Below are 14,019 nucleotides of genomic sequence, written 5' to 3' on the forward strand. Positions count from 1 at the left end.
TGATTTCTCTTATGGGGACACAGCACTGACTGTCAGAACCTAAAGACATTCCATAACTGATATCAAAAACTGCAGCTTATCTGCTGTATAGCCAACAACTGCCTTAGTTATGTCTTTATAGCTTACTCTCAGATGAATAAGAGAGAAATGGGACTGGTAGAAATTTGCAGGAACACTTAGCGGTATGATTCTCCTACCAAATACTTGGATTTGTCTTTGCAACTTGGGGCAAGCCTAGAGAATGAAGTTTGCTAGGAAGTACCTACGTCGTATCAAAAGGAAATTTCTTGGGTGCTAATTGGTAATCATAGAGTCTTGTGGAGCAATTATCTTTTGTAGTCTGTCTTGTTCTTGCATCTATTTTTTCCTTCTCTTGTAATTTTTCCTTCTGAGTTACGAGCATCTTCACTAGCCTTTTAATAGCACAGGGGCACAAGCTGTAACTCAAAGCCATTCATCAGTAATGGGAGTTTCATCTGTCCCTTAACAGCAGTTTTCCAGAGGCAGAGTAGTGTTGGACATGCTCTAGCAGATTTTCCATGTTCTGTAAACGTACAGAATTGCATGTTTTGGAATTGGCCCTGTAAGATACTCTAGCCCTGATCTTGGACAACATTTGAATCAATACTGGACTGGCACCAAGATGCTTCATCTCTCCCAGGACTTCTTCCCTTTCTTCCCTTTTTCAACCTCCTGTGTCCTTTCCCTGTGTTCTTTGTTTGTTTCAATGCACATTGTCTCGTACGCTCAACTTCACATATTTTTTCCTTTACCTCACCTTCTCCTTAACCTTTATTGCTTGGTGTTTCTGTTTCCAACATCCCATTTTATTCTTATTTTATATCCTGCCCAGATCCACCTCATAATAATTTCTCAGTGCTTTAGGATCAGTCCAGACTTCCTTTCTGCAGTCAAAGGGGAAATTCCCCGGAGTCATTTTAAGAAATAGATCAGTTTGCAGCCTGTGACATGTACTTATATTCTTTGTCTTCCACTGATCTTTTCCACTGGTAGTCACTTCAAGAACCGGAGAGGAAGTACCTCCTGGTACCCTACAGGCTTCCGTCCTCTCTTCTGCATTTGTGCACAGTTTACCCTTTTACTGATGCTGATGATTCTGACATTAACCTCTCTGCCACGTGTGATAACTGAGGGTTGGTGATGTGCAGATACCTCCTTCTCCTCAGTGATTTCTAGTTTTAAGTGAAACAGATGATCTGCCACATAGAGCCCTCCTATGGAGGAGCCATACCAGGTTGCTGTTCACAACATGTTTGCAGTACGTTGGCAGGAGAGGAGCAGCTGCCTGTGGGCCTTATAAAGCCCTCAGTCCTCACCCCCCCCAGTCAAGCAGGAAAAGACTTTGGGCAGTTAGAGCAGAGCACAGCAGCTGAGGACAATCCCCATCTCTGTCAGTTTTAAGAGAACTGTCTGTAGGCGAGTACTTCTCCATCTACATCTCAGTTTGGTTATTCAGTCAGAAAATCCATGGTCCTCTCTTTCCGAGATATGTGGATGCTTTCAATTTGTTTCTTCACTGGAGCTTTAAGGAGGCTGAGGAAGCTCCAAGGGATTGAGACCATGTTCTAGCCAAGCACGGGTAATTCCTCCTCCTGCTCATATAAGAAGTTCACCCACATGGGGTTGGGCAGTTAGGAACTCAGAAAGACCTTAACTTAAAAAGGGGTCCACAGGTAGACGGGAGGAGGAGGTTCTTGCTTCTAGTGAGATCTGGTAGTAATCCTGACTGGAAGATCATCCTCCATCAAGGAGCTACTGAGTCATGCATAAGTTAGCCTGAGTGTATCCCGCCAGCCATGCTCACACTCCACCTCCTCAGCAAGACAGGGCAAGAAAATATGACAGAAGAGTTTGTGGGTTGAGAGCCCAGCCCTGCAGGGAGAGTAGGCACTAATTACCATCATGGACAAAGCAGGCTTGACTTGGGGAAAATTAATTTATTGCCAGTGAATAACAGAGTAGGAGACTAAGAAATAAAAACAAAACTAAAACCACTTTCCCCTCACCCCTGATTTCTTCTCAGGTTCAGAATCATTTCCAGTTCTCCTACCTCTTTTCCTCAACTGGCACAAGGGGCTGGGGAATGGGGGTTGCGGTTGGTTCCTAATGTTTTGTCTCTGCCATTCCTTCTTCCTTACGCTCTTCCCCTGCTCCAGTGTGGGGGTCCCTCCCATGGGAAGCTATCCTTCATGAACTTCTCCTACATGGCTCCGTCCCACGGGGTCCATCCCCCAGGAGCAAATTGCTCCAGCACGGGTCCCCCACAGGAAGCAGCTCCCCCCACCCCCTGCTCCTGCGTGGGCTCCTCTCCACAGACTGCAGCTCAGGCCCGGGGCCTGCTCCTGCGGGGGCTCTCCATGGGCCGCAGCCTCCTCTAGGCCACATCCACCTGCTCCACCAGGGGCTCCTCCACCCACAGGGGTCTGCAGCGTGGAGATCTGCTCCATGTTGATTCAAAGATCGAAGCCGAAATTCCTTTAAGTGGTATATTCTTTATTGCAGCGCTGGATGCACGGGGGATCTCTCCACCTATCGTGCATACCCAAAGCAGAAAGCAGTCTTGAATTTATCACAGAATCACAGAATTTCTAGGTTGGAAGAGACCTCAAGATCATTGAGTCCAACCTCTGACCTAACGCTAGCAGTCCCCACTAAACCATATCCCTGAGCTCTACATCTAAACATCTTTTAAAGACCTCCAGGGATGGTGACTCCACCACTTCCCTGGGCAGCCTGTTCCAATGTCTAACAACCCTTTCAGTGAAGAAGTTCTTCCTAAGATCCAACCTAAAACTCCCCTGGCGCAACTTAAGCCCATTCCCCCTCGTCCTGTCACCAGGCACGTGGGAGAACAGACCAACCCCCACCTCGCTACAGCCTCCCTTGAGGTACCTATAGAGAGCAATAAGGTCGCCCCTGAGCCTCCTTTTCTCCAGGCTGAACAAGCCCAGCTCCCTCAGCCGCTCCTCGTAGGACTTGTTCTCCAGGCCCCTCACCAGCTTCGTCGCCCTTCTCTGCACCCGATCAAGCACCTCCATGTCCTTCTTGTAGCGAGGGGCCCAAAACTGAACACAGTACTCGAGGTGCGGCCTCACCAGAGCCGAGTACAGGGGGATGATCACCTCCCTAGCCTTGCTGGTCACACTGTTTCTGATACAAGCCAGGATGCCGTTGGCCTTCTTGGCCACCTGAGCACACTGCTGGCTCATATTCAGCCAACTATCCACCATCACTCCCAGGTCCTTCTCTGCCTGGCAGCTCTCCAACCATTTCTCTCCCAGCCTGTAGCTCTGCTTGGGGTTATTGCGCCCCAGGTGCAGGACCCGGCACTTGGCCTTGTTGAACTTCATGCAGTTGACCTCAGCCCATCGGTGCAGCCTATCCAGATCCTCCTGCAGAGCTTTCCTACCCTCAAGCAGATCGACACACGCACCTAACTTGGTGTCATCTGCGAACTTACTGAGGGTGCACTCGATGCCCTCGTCCAGATCATCGATGAAGATATTAAAGAGGACCGGCCCCAGCACCGAGCCCTGGGGGACGCCACTAGTGACTGGCCTCCAACTGGACTTGACTCCATTCACCACGACTCTTTGGGCCCGGCTATCCAGCCAGTTTCTAACCCAACGAAGCGTGCGCCAGTCCAAGCCAAGCGCAGCCAGTTTCTTGAGGAGAATGCTGTGGGAGACGGTGTCAAAAGCCTTGCTGAAGTCAAGGTAGACCACATCCACAGCCTTTCCCTCATCCACCCAGCGCGTCACTTTGTCATAGAAGGAGATCAGGTTCGTCAAGCAGGATCTGCCTTTCATAAACCCATGCTGACTGGGCCTGATCACCTGCTTGCCCTGCAAGTGCTGTGTGATGACTCTCAGGAGGATCACTCTATCAATATTCTACAAGCACTTATACATATACATTACCTATCCCCGCCTTCCCTCGCTTCTCATGCTAATTAGCCTTTTGGCACCTTGCGCCTGCGTAGAGCCTCCCAAGAATTGTGGGCAGGGGTCTTTGGGATGTGGGCAGGGGTCTTTGGGAGGAAGACCCCGAGTCTTCCTCACAGTGTACTTTTCACCTTTGGTCAGGAATCTGCTGAATTGGCATGTTTCTTAATTGCAAGAGCTGGTTGTTGCTAATTCTTCCGTTTGTTGTATCTTTATAATGAATTCCAATGTCCAGTTTTGAGATTTATAGTCCTTACATTTGTTTCTCTGTCCGTCTGCCGCTTCCTTATCATGAGTTCCAGTGTCTTGTTTCGAGATATACAGTCCTTGTCTGGGGATTGTCCTTGCCTCCCCAATGCCTCCCCAATACCTCCTTAATCAATGTGGGACCCATGGGCTGCAGGGGGACAGCCTGCTCCACCGCGGGTCTCTCCACAGGCCACAGGGGAACTGCTGCTGCCTGCCTGGAGCACCTCCTGCACCGACCTTGGTCTCTGCAGGACTGTTTCTCTCACATTTTCATGCAAGCCCAGCACAGCAGTGCTGCAGGCACGGTGCGGCCCTGAAGAGATCACCCTCTAAAATCAGCCCCTCAGCCACCCTCATAGAGGAGAGCGCTGGCAGCCCCTGCTGGGCACCGCTGGCCAAGCCAGCTGCGTGGCCTTGCCTTTTGTTCTTAGGAGAACAACCTCTCCCCTGCCTGCTGAAATGATAAAGAGTTGTTTTCTGGTAAGAAAAATCCTGTAATAACCCAACTGGCCAAAAGAGGACAGTCTCCTCTACAGGCAGGGCCTGAGCAGTGTGCTGTGTGTGGCTCTAAGGCCTGTTTGATGCCACTCCTCAGGGTTCCCTCTCCTAAAGGGATATAAAGTTGCTCAAAATGTTTTCTTCTCATGCTGTCATTGCTAATAAATAGCAAGTTGAAGGGTACCTGACTGAACCTCAGCACCTTTCAGTTGGGGGTCGCAGCGAACCAGCACCACCCAGTGCAAGGCAGCTGTTAGGACACAGAGGTCCTCCCAGAGAACAACCTCACGTGTGGTAATTTTTTGCAAGGGAGGTAAAACTAAGTAAAATCAGCACACAAGGTACTTACACAAGTTCAGTAAAATGCTCCTCAATGGTCCTGGCTGCTGTGACGGGCTTTCACTGGTGTTACGTGCATGTCCTTTGCGTTGGGACAGCGGTGCTGGTGTCTCTTTGGGAGTTTGAACAATGTTATTCTTTTATATCAGGTTCAGTTATGGCCAATAAATAAATAAATAAAAATGCAGAATTTAGATGTATTAAAGGCTCCTGCACTTTAGATTAAAGGATTTAGTAACAAAGGCTGGCAGAAGGGGTGATCTTCTACACCTCCTCCCCTCCAAGCTGGGCATTTCTGCCCCTTAGGGGTCTGACACACTGGCATGGCAGTTCCAGGTGCTAGATCCTCTGAAATCAGGGTAAATCAAGTAAGACAAATCGGTTCTCTGCATATTTCTGCTCTTTAATGATCACTTTGGGCCCAGGTACCTGCCAGGGGATGTGCGTTTGGCAAGGGGAGAAGAGGAAACACAATCAGGCGTGAGGCCTTGCCTTATTCCTCTTGACAGTGGCAGAGCCCACAGCTGCCATGTCAAATGCTACCTTAAGCTTCCTGAGCACAGATTTCTTGAAGGCAGTCAGTGTTTTGGGGACCTAAACTCATGTCTCCCCAGAGGAGCCTTCTTTCCTTCAGGCCAGGGTGAGTGCTGGCAGCTCTGCCTTTCACTTTTTGAGCAGGCCTCAGACTGCTCTGGTAGCTGCTGGAAACCAAGGCTGTGTGTCCTGGCCTCTTTGCCTTTAAGATCGTAATCTTAAATCTTTCCTGGAGGAGAGGTGCTCATCAAAGGAGGCAATTTAAAGTTATTTTTGTTTGTTTGGTTGTTTTTTCCCCCCATCTTAGCTGCAGCGTTGCCAATGCAGGATGACTGGCAAGAATTTCTTGCTTACTGTTGTTAGGAAGGACAGTGTTTCATAAAGATAGGATAAATATGTTTTACTGTGTATGATGTTAACAGCTATGGCTTACTAGTTGATTTCTATTTGTACAGATGTGTTCTTTCATGGACACATAGAAGAACAGGCACAGTGCAACGTGGGGCTACCCTGTGTGATGCCCTGGTGCTGGGGCATCAACCTTATTTTGTTCCAGAGCTGAGGTTTCAAAAACATCTGGTGCCACCATTCAACATGGAAATTATTCCACCTCCATGAAAGCAAGGAGGAATTCCTGCCACATTCCCTCCTTTTCAAAAGCATAGAGTTGTATTAAAACAAACAAACAGAAAGATCCCTGACCAGCAGTTTTGTACTAGCCACAGAAAGATAAACTGGCTTGGGGGAACGTGGGGAGGTGGCCTCTGACATTCCCTCTGTTGGTAGTGAACGATGAAACGTTTTACTCTTAGAAACAGGCCCAAGCTGAGCTCCCTGTATGATGCACATCAGGAGCAAGCCCAGGTGTCAGCAGCTCCTTCTAAATCAACTGGAATCTCTCCACATTTGAGGTCAATGACTCAGTTTCTGTCCTTAACAGGAGGCATAGGAAAGTCTAGCTACCTCTGCAGCCTTCCCTTGGTGCAGCTGTCCTGCATGAGTCATCCCATAGTAGCTGTGAACTCTGGGTCAGGAAGGAAACCCTCAGTGAAGAGGAACATGAAATAGGAGCCTTTGAGAGGGGTCTGCATTCCTACAAGCTGCAGACGGTGAGTAAGCTCCAGCTTTATACCTTGATATTAAGGTTTCTGTGAATCTCACATGGTTGTGGTTGGTGGTCATATGGTAGTCTTTTCACTGCAAAGAAAAAAGAACTTTGTTGGAATAAAAGTTAGTAAGATTCTTAAGTTTCGTATTGTACGTGTGAGATTTTCCTTGTTAAATAGCAATTCTAGGAAACTTTTCCTTTAGTAAGGATGTTGGTCTAGCAGGATAAGATTTAATGATGTTATGTTGGAAAAAGCGGTATAATTATTTTTGGTCATGATGGTCCTAGCACAGATGAACTATAAAGACCAGAGGGTGTAAGATGACTAGTAGCTTGTTGAACAGTGAGTCGAAAGGGATTATGGATAAGTGGTATCTGCTCAGATCTTTGAATGTGCTCTTTTCTTCTATATTATGGTATGCATGATGGTACCTGTTGGTTTTAGATTATTTTATGACTTGTTTTTTAAATGTGTTTTTTACTTACATGTTTTTTTTTTTAATAGATGACTCAATTATGGCTTTATGCTTAGTGGACTGGTAAAAACGGGGGTTATAAATAACTGTAGTGGGGTTCTTTATTGCTTACAGAGCTGATATCCAGATAACAATGCATAGTCCAGGGTACCCGTTGTTGATAATGCACACAAGAACTGTTTTACCGGAATGAACATGAAGTAGATTGTGCTAGCTGCTGTTTAACACGTGTCTGTGGGACCTTTTAGATGTGGTTGGGAGATGCTGCTTTTTTGGATAAGCTTAAAAATACTTGTTTGATTTTCTTCCTTTATGTTCTGTGGGATAAACTCTGCACTTGCTTTATCTGTTTTCTTCATAGTGGTCTGTTGTATGTTATCAATTGCTCATGGCTGCAAGGTGTTAGAGGGGTAGAAGGCACTTGAAGTGAGTGTCCTGGCCTGGTGTGCCCAATTACCTGATTGGGGAGTAGCTGGAGACATTGCATGCCTTTGTTATATTGCATGCATTTGTGTTGTTGTATTCCTAATTAAGTGGCCTGTGTGATGAAAGCTTTGTTGCAGCAGAACTCAGCTACCTGCATGCAAGGAAAACATATTTTTCTGTGGTGTGTGTTAGTAACTAAAAATACCTAGGGTGTTATGTATTAGCTTTGCATTGTAATGAATGCTTGACCTACATTTAAGGCTACGAGTTTGTTTAGCAACGCCTTTTTTCAATAGCAAGTCCGTGGAGGTAGACTTTTTTATTTTTTTTTTCCCCCTGTTGTGTGTAGCATCATACTGCTTCCTTTCTCATTGGGCTCCTCTAAGTAATACTGCTGTGCTCCCAGCCTGAATGCCTGGTCCCATCATGAGTACTTCGACAGTGAGTGAGGCTTGCTTGGAAGGACTTTTCTTTTCTTTAGTCTGTTATCAATTTTCTCTAAATAAATACAGTTGTGCTCAATCCCTCATTCTGCCTATGTTGTCTTGCTCCTTGATTTCTCCTGGGTCACACCAGATGTGAATGTGGCCTGCCCACATCAAGGAGCTGTGGGAAGGGTGAAGGAAATTTGAGCTGATGTTTACCAGGGCCAAGCAGTATTTCTTGATTGTTGTTACTCTCAGGCTTTTAATATTACATCAAAGAAGCAAGTCACTCTTGGATGTGACTTCTGGCTTCTTAAGGTCTATTGCCTGCTGAGGCAAGAGTGATGCTTAATGCAAATAATCAGGTACTGCAGCCTCCTGCCTGTAGCTTATGGGCTGGGACCCATGGAACCACGCAGCAACACCATCTCTCGTGTATCGAAGAAGGCTGTTCTGTAGACCTCTGTGAAAAGCAAAGTACTGCATTTATTAGTCAAGAACTATGATAAATTGTTTTCTTGTGTCTAAATATGAGTTTTTTTTGGTTTTGTTTTTGTTTTTTAACCCTATTTATGAGCTCTTGGTCTTGGAGAATACTGTGTCATCTTCTCCTTTTGTCTCATGGATGAAAAGGTTTGTGTTGTGGATATGAGGACTGGGGTTTCAAAGGCTTTGCATGGCTGGTTTTTGTTTTCTAAAAGTGACTGATACATCCAATAAAATGTAGTGAAAAAATCATAGAAAAAGAAGAAATAGAAATGGTTACAGACATGTTTATATTGGTGGGTTTGTTTTGCTAAGTGAGTGCTGTCCCAGTAGGAAGAGCAGGGACTGGCAGTTGTACAACCTGTGTCAAGTCAGAAGCAAGGGTGGGAGATGCTTTTGTTTTGTTTCCCATCTTGGAAGCGCTTGCTTCCTTTCAGTCAAAGAGACAAAGTCCTCCTGCACTTGTGATGTTGGTGTTCGGGGGGGAGGAGTGCTCTGATAAACTTGGAAAGCTTTTCTTAACAGAGGTGGCGTGTTCCTGTCCCTCTGCGTGTGGCAGAATGGACGAATGTTTTTCAAGCATATATTGTGGCATAACATACTTAGGCTGTGGTCTCCCTCTTCTAGAAGTTACTAGAAAAGAAAGTTCTTATTTCTGAAAGGATAAAAAAAAAAAATAAATCTGGTGTTGAGGTTAAAAAGTACAGGTTTTGGGAAGAGCAGAATTCATCTTGATTCAAGTGTCCCAATTCATACTGCAATATGTGTTAAGTTATCTTTTTAGAGATGTAAAACCTCTCCAAATGAGAAGTTCTTCTGTAAAGGTGAACACCTTCTTACTGACCCATTTGATCACTGAATCCATTCCTGTGCCATTTCTGCACATACTTAATATGAATATCCCATGTAGTGGAGCTCCTGTAGATTCAACAGATGGTGTGGATCTTACTTTGGTGCCTGATAAAAACTAAGCAAAGAAGGATCAGGCTTGTTCCATTTCTTTTAGCTTTGTCTTACCAGAATTATTTTCTTTCCTTAGAAAATGGTTTTGTTTCTGGCTATCTTGCTTCACTGAATTACTGTAGTGTTGATAATGGGTGGTTTTATTTTTTATCTCTATTTGGCCCCAGACACAACCTACAGTAGCTTGCAAACAGGAACCAAGTAGTGCTGAATGACCAAGCTCAGAAGGCTACTTTATTTGACAAACATTTGCTTTATTATATATACACATATTTAAAGTCTGTACACAGTAAAATACAAAATAAAGGCGTTTCTTTATAAGTTACACAATTAAACAGCTGCTTTTGTGTGTAGTTTAGCTGTCATTTAATTAAAAAAAAAGAAAAAGGGAAACCTTGTTGAGCCATTGTTATATTCATTCACAATAACCTTGGTATAAAACATCCATACAGAGTAAGTGTACAAAATAGCGTACAGTTCATATAAGCTGTGCAAAGACAGCAAAGTTCAGTCAAAATCAAAGAGGCACATCCACTTTCCTCTGTCCACATCACAAACAGCAGAGGCAAAGTGGAAAACAAGCACGGGTCTGCGGGCGGAAAAGGGAGTTACAGTGCTTGGTAGGGAAGAACGATGCACAATTAAAAGGGGAAATGGATAAACACCGGAGGTCCCCATTGCACAAGGCATGCTGTTACCTTACACCTTAAATCTGCAGCGGTGATGTCCAGGGGCTTGTTGTGCAGGTGATGTGCTGCTTGGGGTGAGCAAGGGGGCAGGCGGTGCTGGGCTGTACCTCGTTCATGTTACTGACCTTGGGAGGAGCAAGCTGCGGGGTCAGACGGTCTTCAGGTTTCCGAGTTTTAGTAGCTGCTGGAAATGCACTGGAAAAGTGGTAAAAATGGCCACGGTGTCTATAGTTGTTGTTGATGATGGTGTTCGGACTGGAAAAAACATTCCCTGCAGTAGGATGAGTTCCTTTCCCTGCTGTAAGGGAAGGAGCTGCCTGGTGCTTGCTTTCAGGGGAGCACAGCCAGCTGAAGGCGTGCTGGTTGGGAAGCGTGGAGATGGGGTTGTGAGAAGGCTGGCTGATGGTATGAGTACAAGAGCCTTCATGTGGACCCAAAATAAGGAATACCTCTGAGCAGGGAGGCTTGCGTCTGTGTGGTAAAGAGCCTGCCCTGGAGAAGTGGACATGCGGGTGGGACGTGGCCTCTTCAATTTATAGCACTCTGTTATTTACATCTTTGCAATGTCCCCGTGCGATGGTAGGGGCGGGCAGGTGACCTAAGAGACCGTGATCTCCTCCTCTTCCTCTTCCCCCTCATCGTCCTCTTCCTCTGAGTCTGAGAAGTCTGAAGGTTTGCTGGGGCTGCTGGAGTGAGATGGGGAAGGAGGCAGCTGGGAGTCCAGTCTGTCCCGCAAGTGCAGGTGCTCTGGGGACTGGTGGTAGCTCAAGGGGTGCCGGGGGCTGGGTGGGCACACGGTGGGAGCTTCCTCTTCCTCCTCCTCCTCTCCTGTGCACTTCTTGCCGACGTCGCTGAGGTCCGGGTGAGGGTTGAACTTGGTGGGGAGGGTTTGCTCTCTGCAGCCGCCGGAAGAGAGGAGCTCTCTTTCCTTGGAGTTCCTCCACTTCATTCTCCTGTTCTGGAACCAGATCTTCACCTGGGCGGGAGGGAAGCCAGACAAAAACCGTTCAGTAAAGCAGGGACCAGCGAGGCCCTGCTGGCTGCACACCTGCGTTGGTTGTGTCTGTGCCAGAGCTAATGGGATTGTACAGCCTGATCCCAGCCTCTGGGTGGTAGAGGGCTCTGATCCGTCCCAGCTGGGAATCGTGCTGCTCCCGTGGCTCTGGCCAACACTCACGGCCCTGCAGTTCGCTCCAGCTATGGGCAGCTCTCCCCTCTCCCATCCCTCCTTCCCCTCTTCTGCTCTCGACCCAGCCCTGGCTCTTTTCACCTCCCTTCCCCACCATCACCCCACTCACCTGCGAGTCCTTGAGGCCCAGCTTGGCCGCCAGCTTCTTCCTGTCGGGCTTGCTGATGTACTTCTGCTTCTGGAACATCTTCTCCAGCGCCTTGCGCTGCACGTCGGAGAAGACGGCGCGGCGCAGCATGCCGCGGCGGGGCTTGCCGCGGGCAGCCAGGGGCCACGAGAAGGTGCCGGGGATGGGCACGACGGCCGAGGCGGCTGTGGGAGAGTGAGGAGGCTGAGCAGAGGGCACCCCGCTGGCCGGGCCAGCTGGGGCCCCAAAAGGAGCTTTCTGCCCAAATAAACCCCCAGGAACTGGGATTAGAGCCATGGGCTCAAACGCGTGAGATGTGACAGTGGTGGCCTGCCCTGCTGGGGGTCCGAGTGGTCCCTGAGACGGAGGTGTAAGAATAAACCTCGCTCAGAAGCACTTGTTGTTCTTTTTTTAAAAAAAAGCTTTTATCATTTCAGACACTTTTTATGCTTGAGATGAAAATGAGGACTTTTCTGGCTCGAACAAAACCAGCCCTCTTCAGACGCAGTTCTGATCAATCGGTGTTCGGCTTCTTATATTAATCTCTTCTCCCCCCTCCTTCCCTCCCTCCCCCAAGTTGGAGAATTCAACCCGAAGACATGAAAAGTGTCAGCTAATTAGCACATTGCCTGGCTCCCAATGGCATTGGTATGATAAAAAGGGCAGAGTTTTGCCTTAAAAAAAAAAAAAAGGGGTGGGGGGGAGAACCTCCCCAAGAGAGACAGAGATGCTAATGAAGCGTGAATGGTAATTGTGTAGTAATGAACTAACAGAAAAAGACTGAGGACAAGCAGCTAACGCCATATATTATTGGGACAAAAGAGATTTACACTTTCAAACTAAACACAACGGCATGCCAGGCTCCTCGGGAGAATACTGATGGCACAATCGTCTCTTTCCCCAAATCATTTTCATTAAATGGACATGAAAAGCTATTTATAAAGCTCAAGTTGTTTTTGTTAGGCTATTCACCCGCCGGAGAAAGGGAGCAAATTCCATTATCCGGAGGATGAATGGAGGAGCTCGGGGTATTTTTTCCTCTCCCCCCTTGCCCTGTTTTCCCTTCACATTAATGGCTTGTTGGGGTAATTAGATTTGGGGGGATTACGGCGAGCTGCTCTCCCCGCATCGGGCCGGGGCGCTGCGGGCAGGACCGCGCTGCCCCCCTTCGTGTCCCCCCCGTGTCCCCGCGTCGGGGGCGCGCCGCAGGTGCGTCGGGGGCGCGCCTGGCGCGGGCACGCGGGAGCTGGCCGCTGCGGCCGTGGTGCTGAAAGAAGGGAAGGGGGCCGGGGCTGGGGCTGGGGCTGGGGCTGGGGGGGGCTACCTGGGAAGTAGGAGGATCTGATGAAGGGCTGGAAGGAGCCGTCAAAGTACGGGAAGGAGAACGCCTTGGGGGGGCCGCTCTGCAGCACCGCCTGGGAGGACTCTAGGAGAAAAAGAGGGTTAGGCTGCGGGGGGGTCCTGCGGCCGGGGGAAAAAGGGGAAGGGAGGCTGGGACAGGGGCTTGGGGGGCTGCAGGGAGGGAGACGAGCAGGGCATGGCGAGCTCGGGGCTCCGCTGCCCCCGTCCCGGCGCCGAGGCTGCGGAGCCGGACCCCGGAGGGTCCCTGCCTCCCTCCCTCCCCGCCTTCCTCCCTCCTCCTCCTCCTCCTCCTCGCCCCGAAACCCGCTCCCTCCCGTCCCTCTCCCCCTCCCCTCGCCGCCCCCACCCCCGCTTACCGGCGCGGGGGGCGGAGGCCAGGATGGCGTTGACCCCAAACTTGAGGAAAGTGGAGTCCCCGGCGGGGGAGGCGGAGGCCGGGGGCGGGCAGCCCCTCCTGGAGCCGGCCGGGCTGCCGAGCTCCGGCGTGGCCGTGTCCGTGCGGGCGGCCGGGGGGGACATGCTGGGCGCCGGGGCGCTCCGCGGCGGAAAGGCGGCTGGCCGGCCGATCCGGATCAGGTCCTCCACCAGGAATCCGGAGTGGCCGGAGAAAGCGGATTGCAGCGACTGCGGCAAGGTGAGGGTGGGCGTGGGCCGCAGCAGGCTGGGGTACACGGCCGGAGGGGCGATGAGGCTGGGGAACATCATCGCCGGGGCCGGCCGCCCGCCCTCCCGGCCGCCTGCCTGCCTGCCTGCCTGTCTGTCTGTCCGCCTGTCTGTCTGTCTGCGTGCCCTCTCGCCAAGATCCCGCTGGCGAGCCGGGCAGGGTTCTCTGTGCCCTTCCTCCTGGATGCGGGGTTTTATAGTGGTCAGCCCCGCTCGGGCTCTTTGAGCGGTGACAGCCCCAACAATGGGGTTCAACAAAGTTCTCCTCCGGAGCTTCATTCACCGGCCGCCCCGGGGCTCCCCATTGGTCCGGGGCCGCAATTTATGATTGGATTAGACTTCATAAGCACCCCGCGCACAATGGCCGAGCCACAAAGAAAGTGTAGTCATCAATTTTGCATATTGACCGCCTCTTTGGAAGACGTCGCTCCAAAGGCTCCCAGCAGGGTTTTGTTCCGAGGCAACACACACAGGCTAATTAAATGCCTATTTAAAAGTTTCGAATGACATCTTGCCTCGT

At 49.4% G+C, this 14,019-nt stretch overlaps 1 protein-coding gene across 1 annotated transcript; it reads right to left on the reverse strand.

Annotated features, from left to right (window-relative positions):
• Nucleotides 1-10,756: 10,756 nt before the first annotated feature.
• On the reverse strand, nucleotides 10,757-13,541 carry DBX1 (developing brain homeobox 1; the record flags this gene model as incomplete). The annotated part of the gene is made up of 4 exons (XM_082762445.1): nucleotides 10,757-11,134; nucleotides 11,457-11,659; nucleotides 12,799-12,900; nucleotides 13,193-13,541. The coding sequence occupies 4 exons, from the start codon at nucleotides 13,539-13,541 to the stop codon at nucleotides 10,757-10,759; spliced, it is 1,032 nt and encodes a 343-aa protein (XP_082618571.1).
• Nucleotides 13,542-14,019: the final 478 nt, after the last annotated feature.

The sequence above is a fragment of the Aythya marila genome (assembly GCF_965140915.1).
Source record: "Aythya marila genome assembly, chromosome: 5".
NCBI classification, from domain to species: domain Eukaryota; kingdom Metazoa; phylum Chordata; class Aves; order Anseriformes; family Anatidae; genus Aythya; species Aythya marila.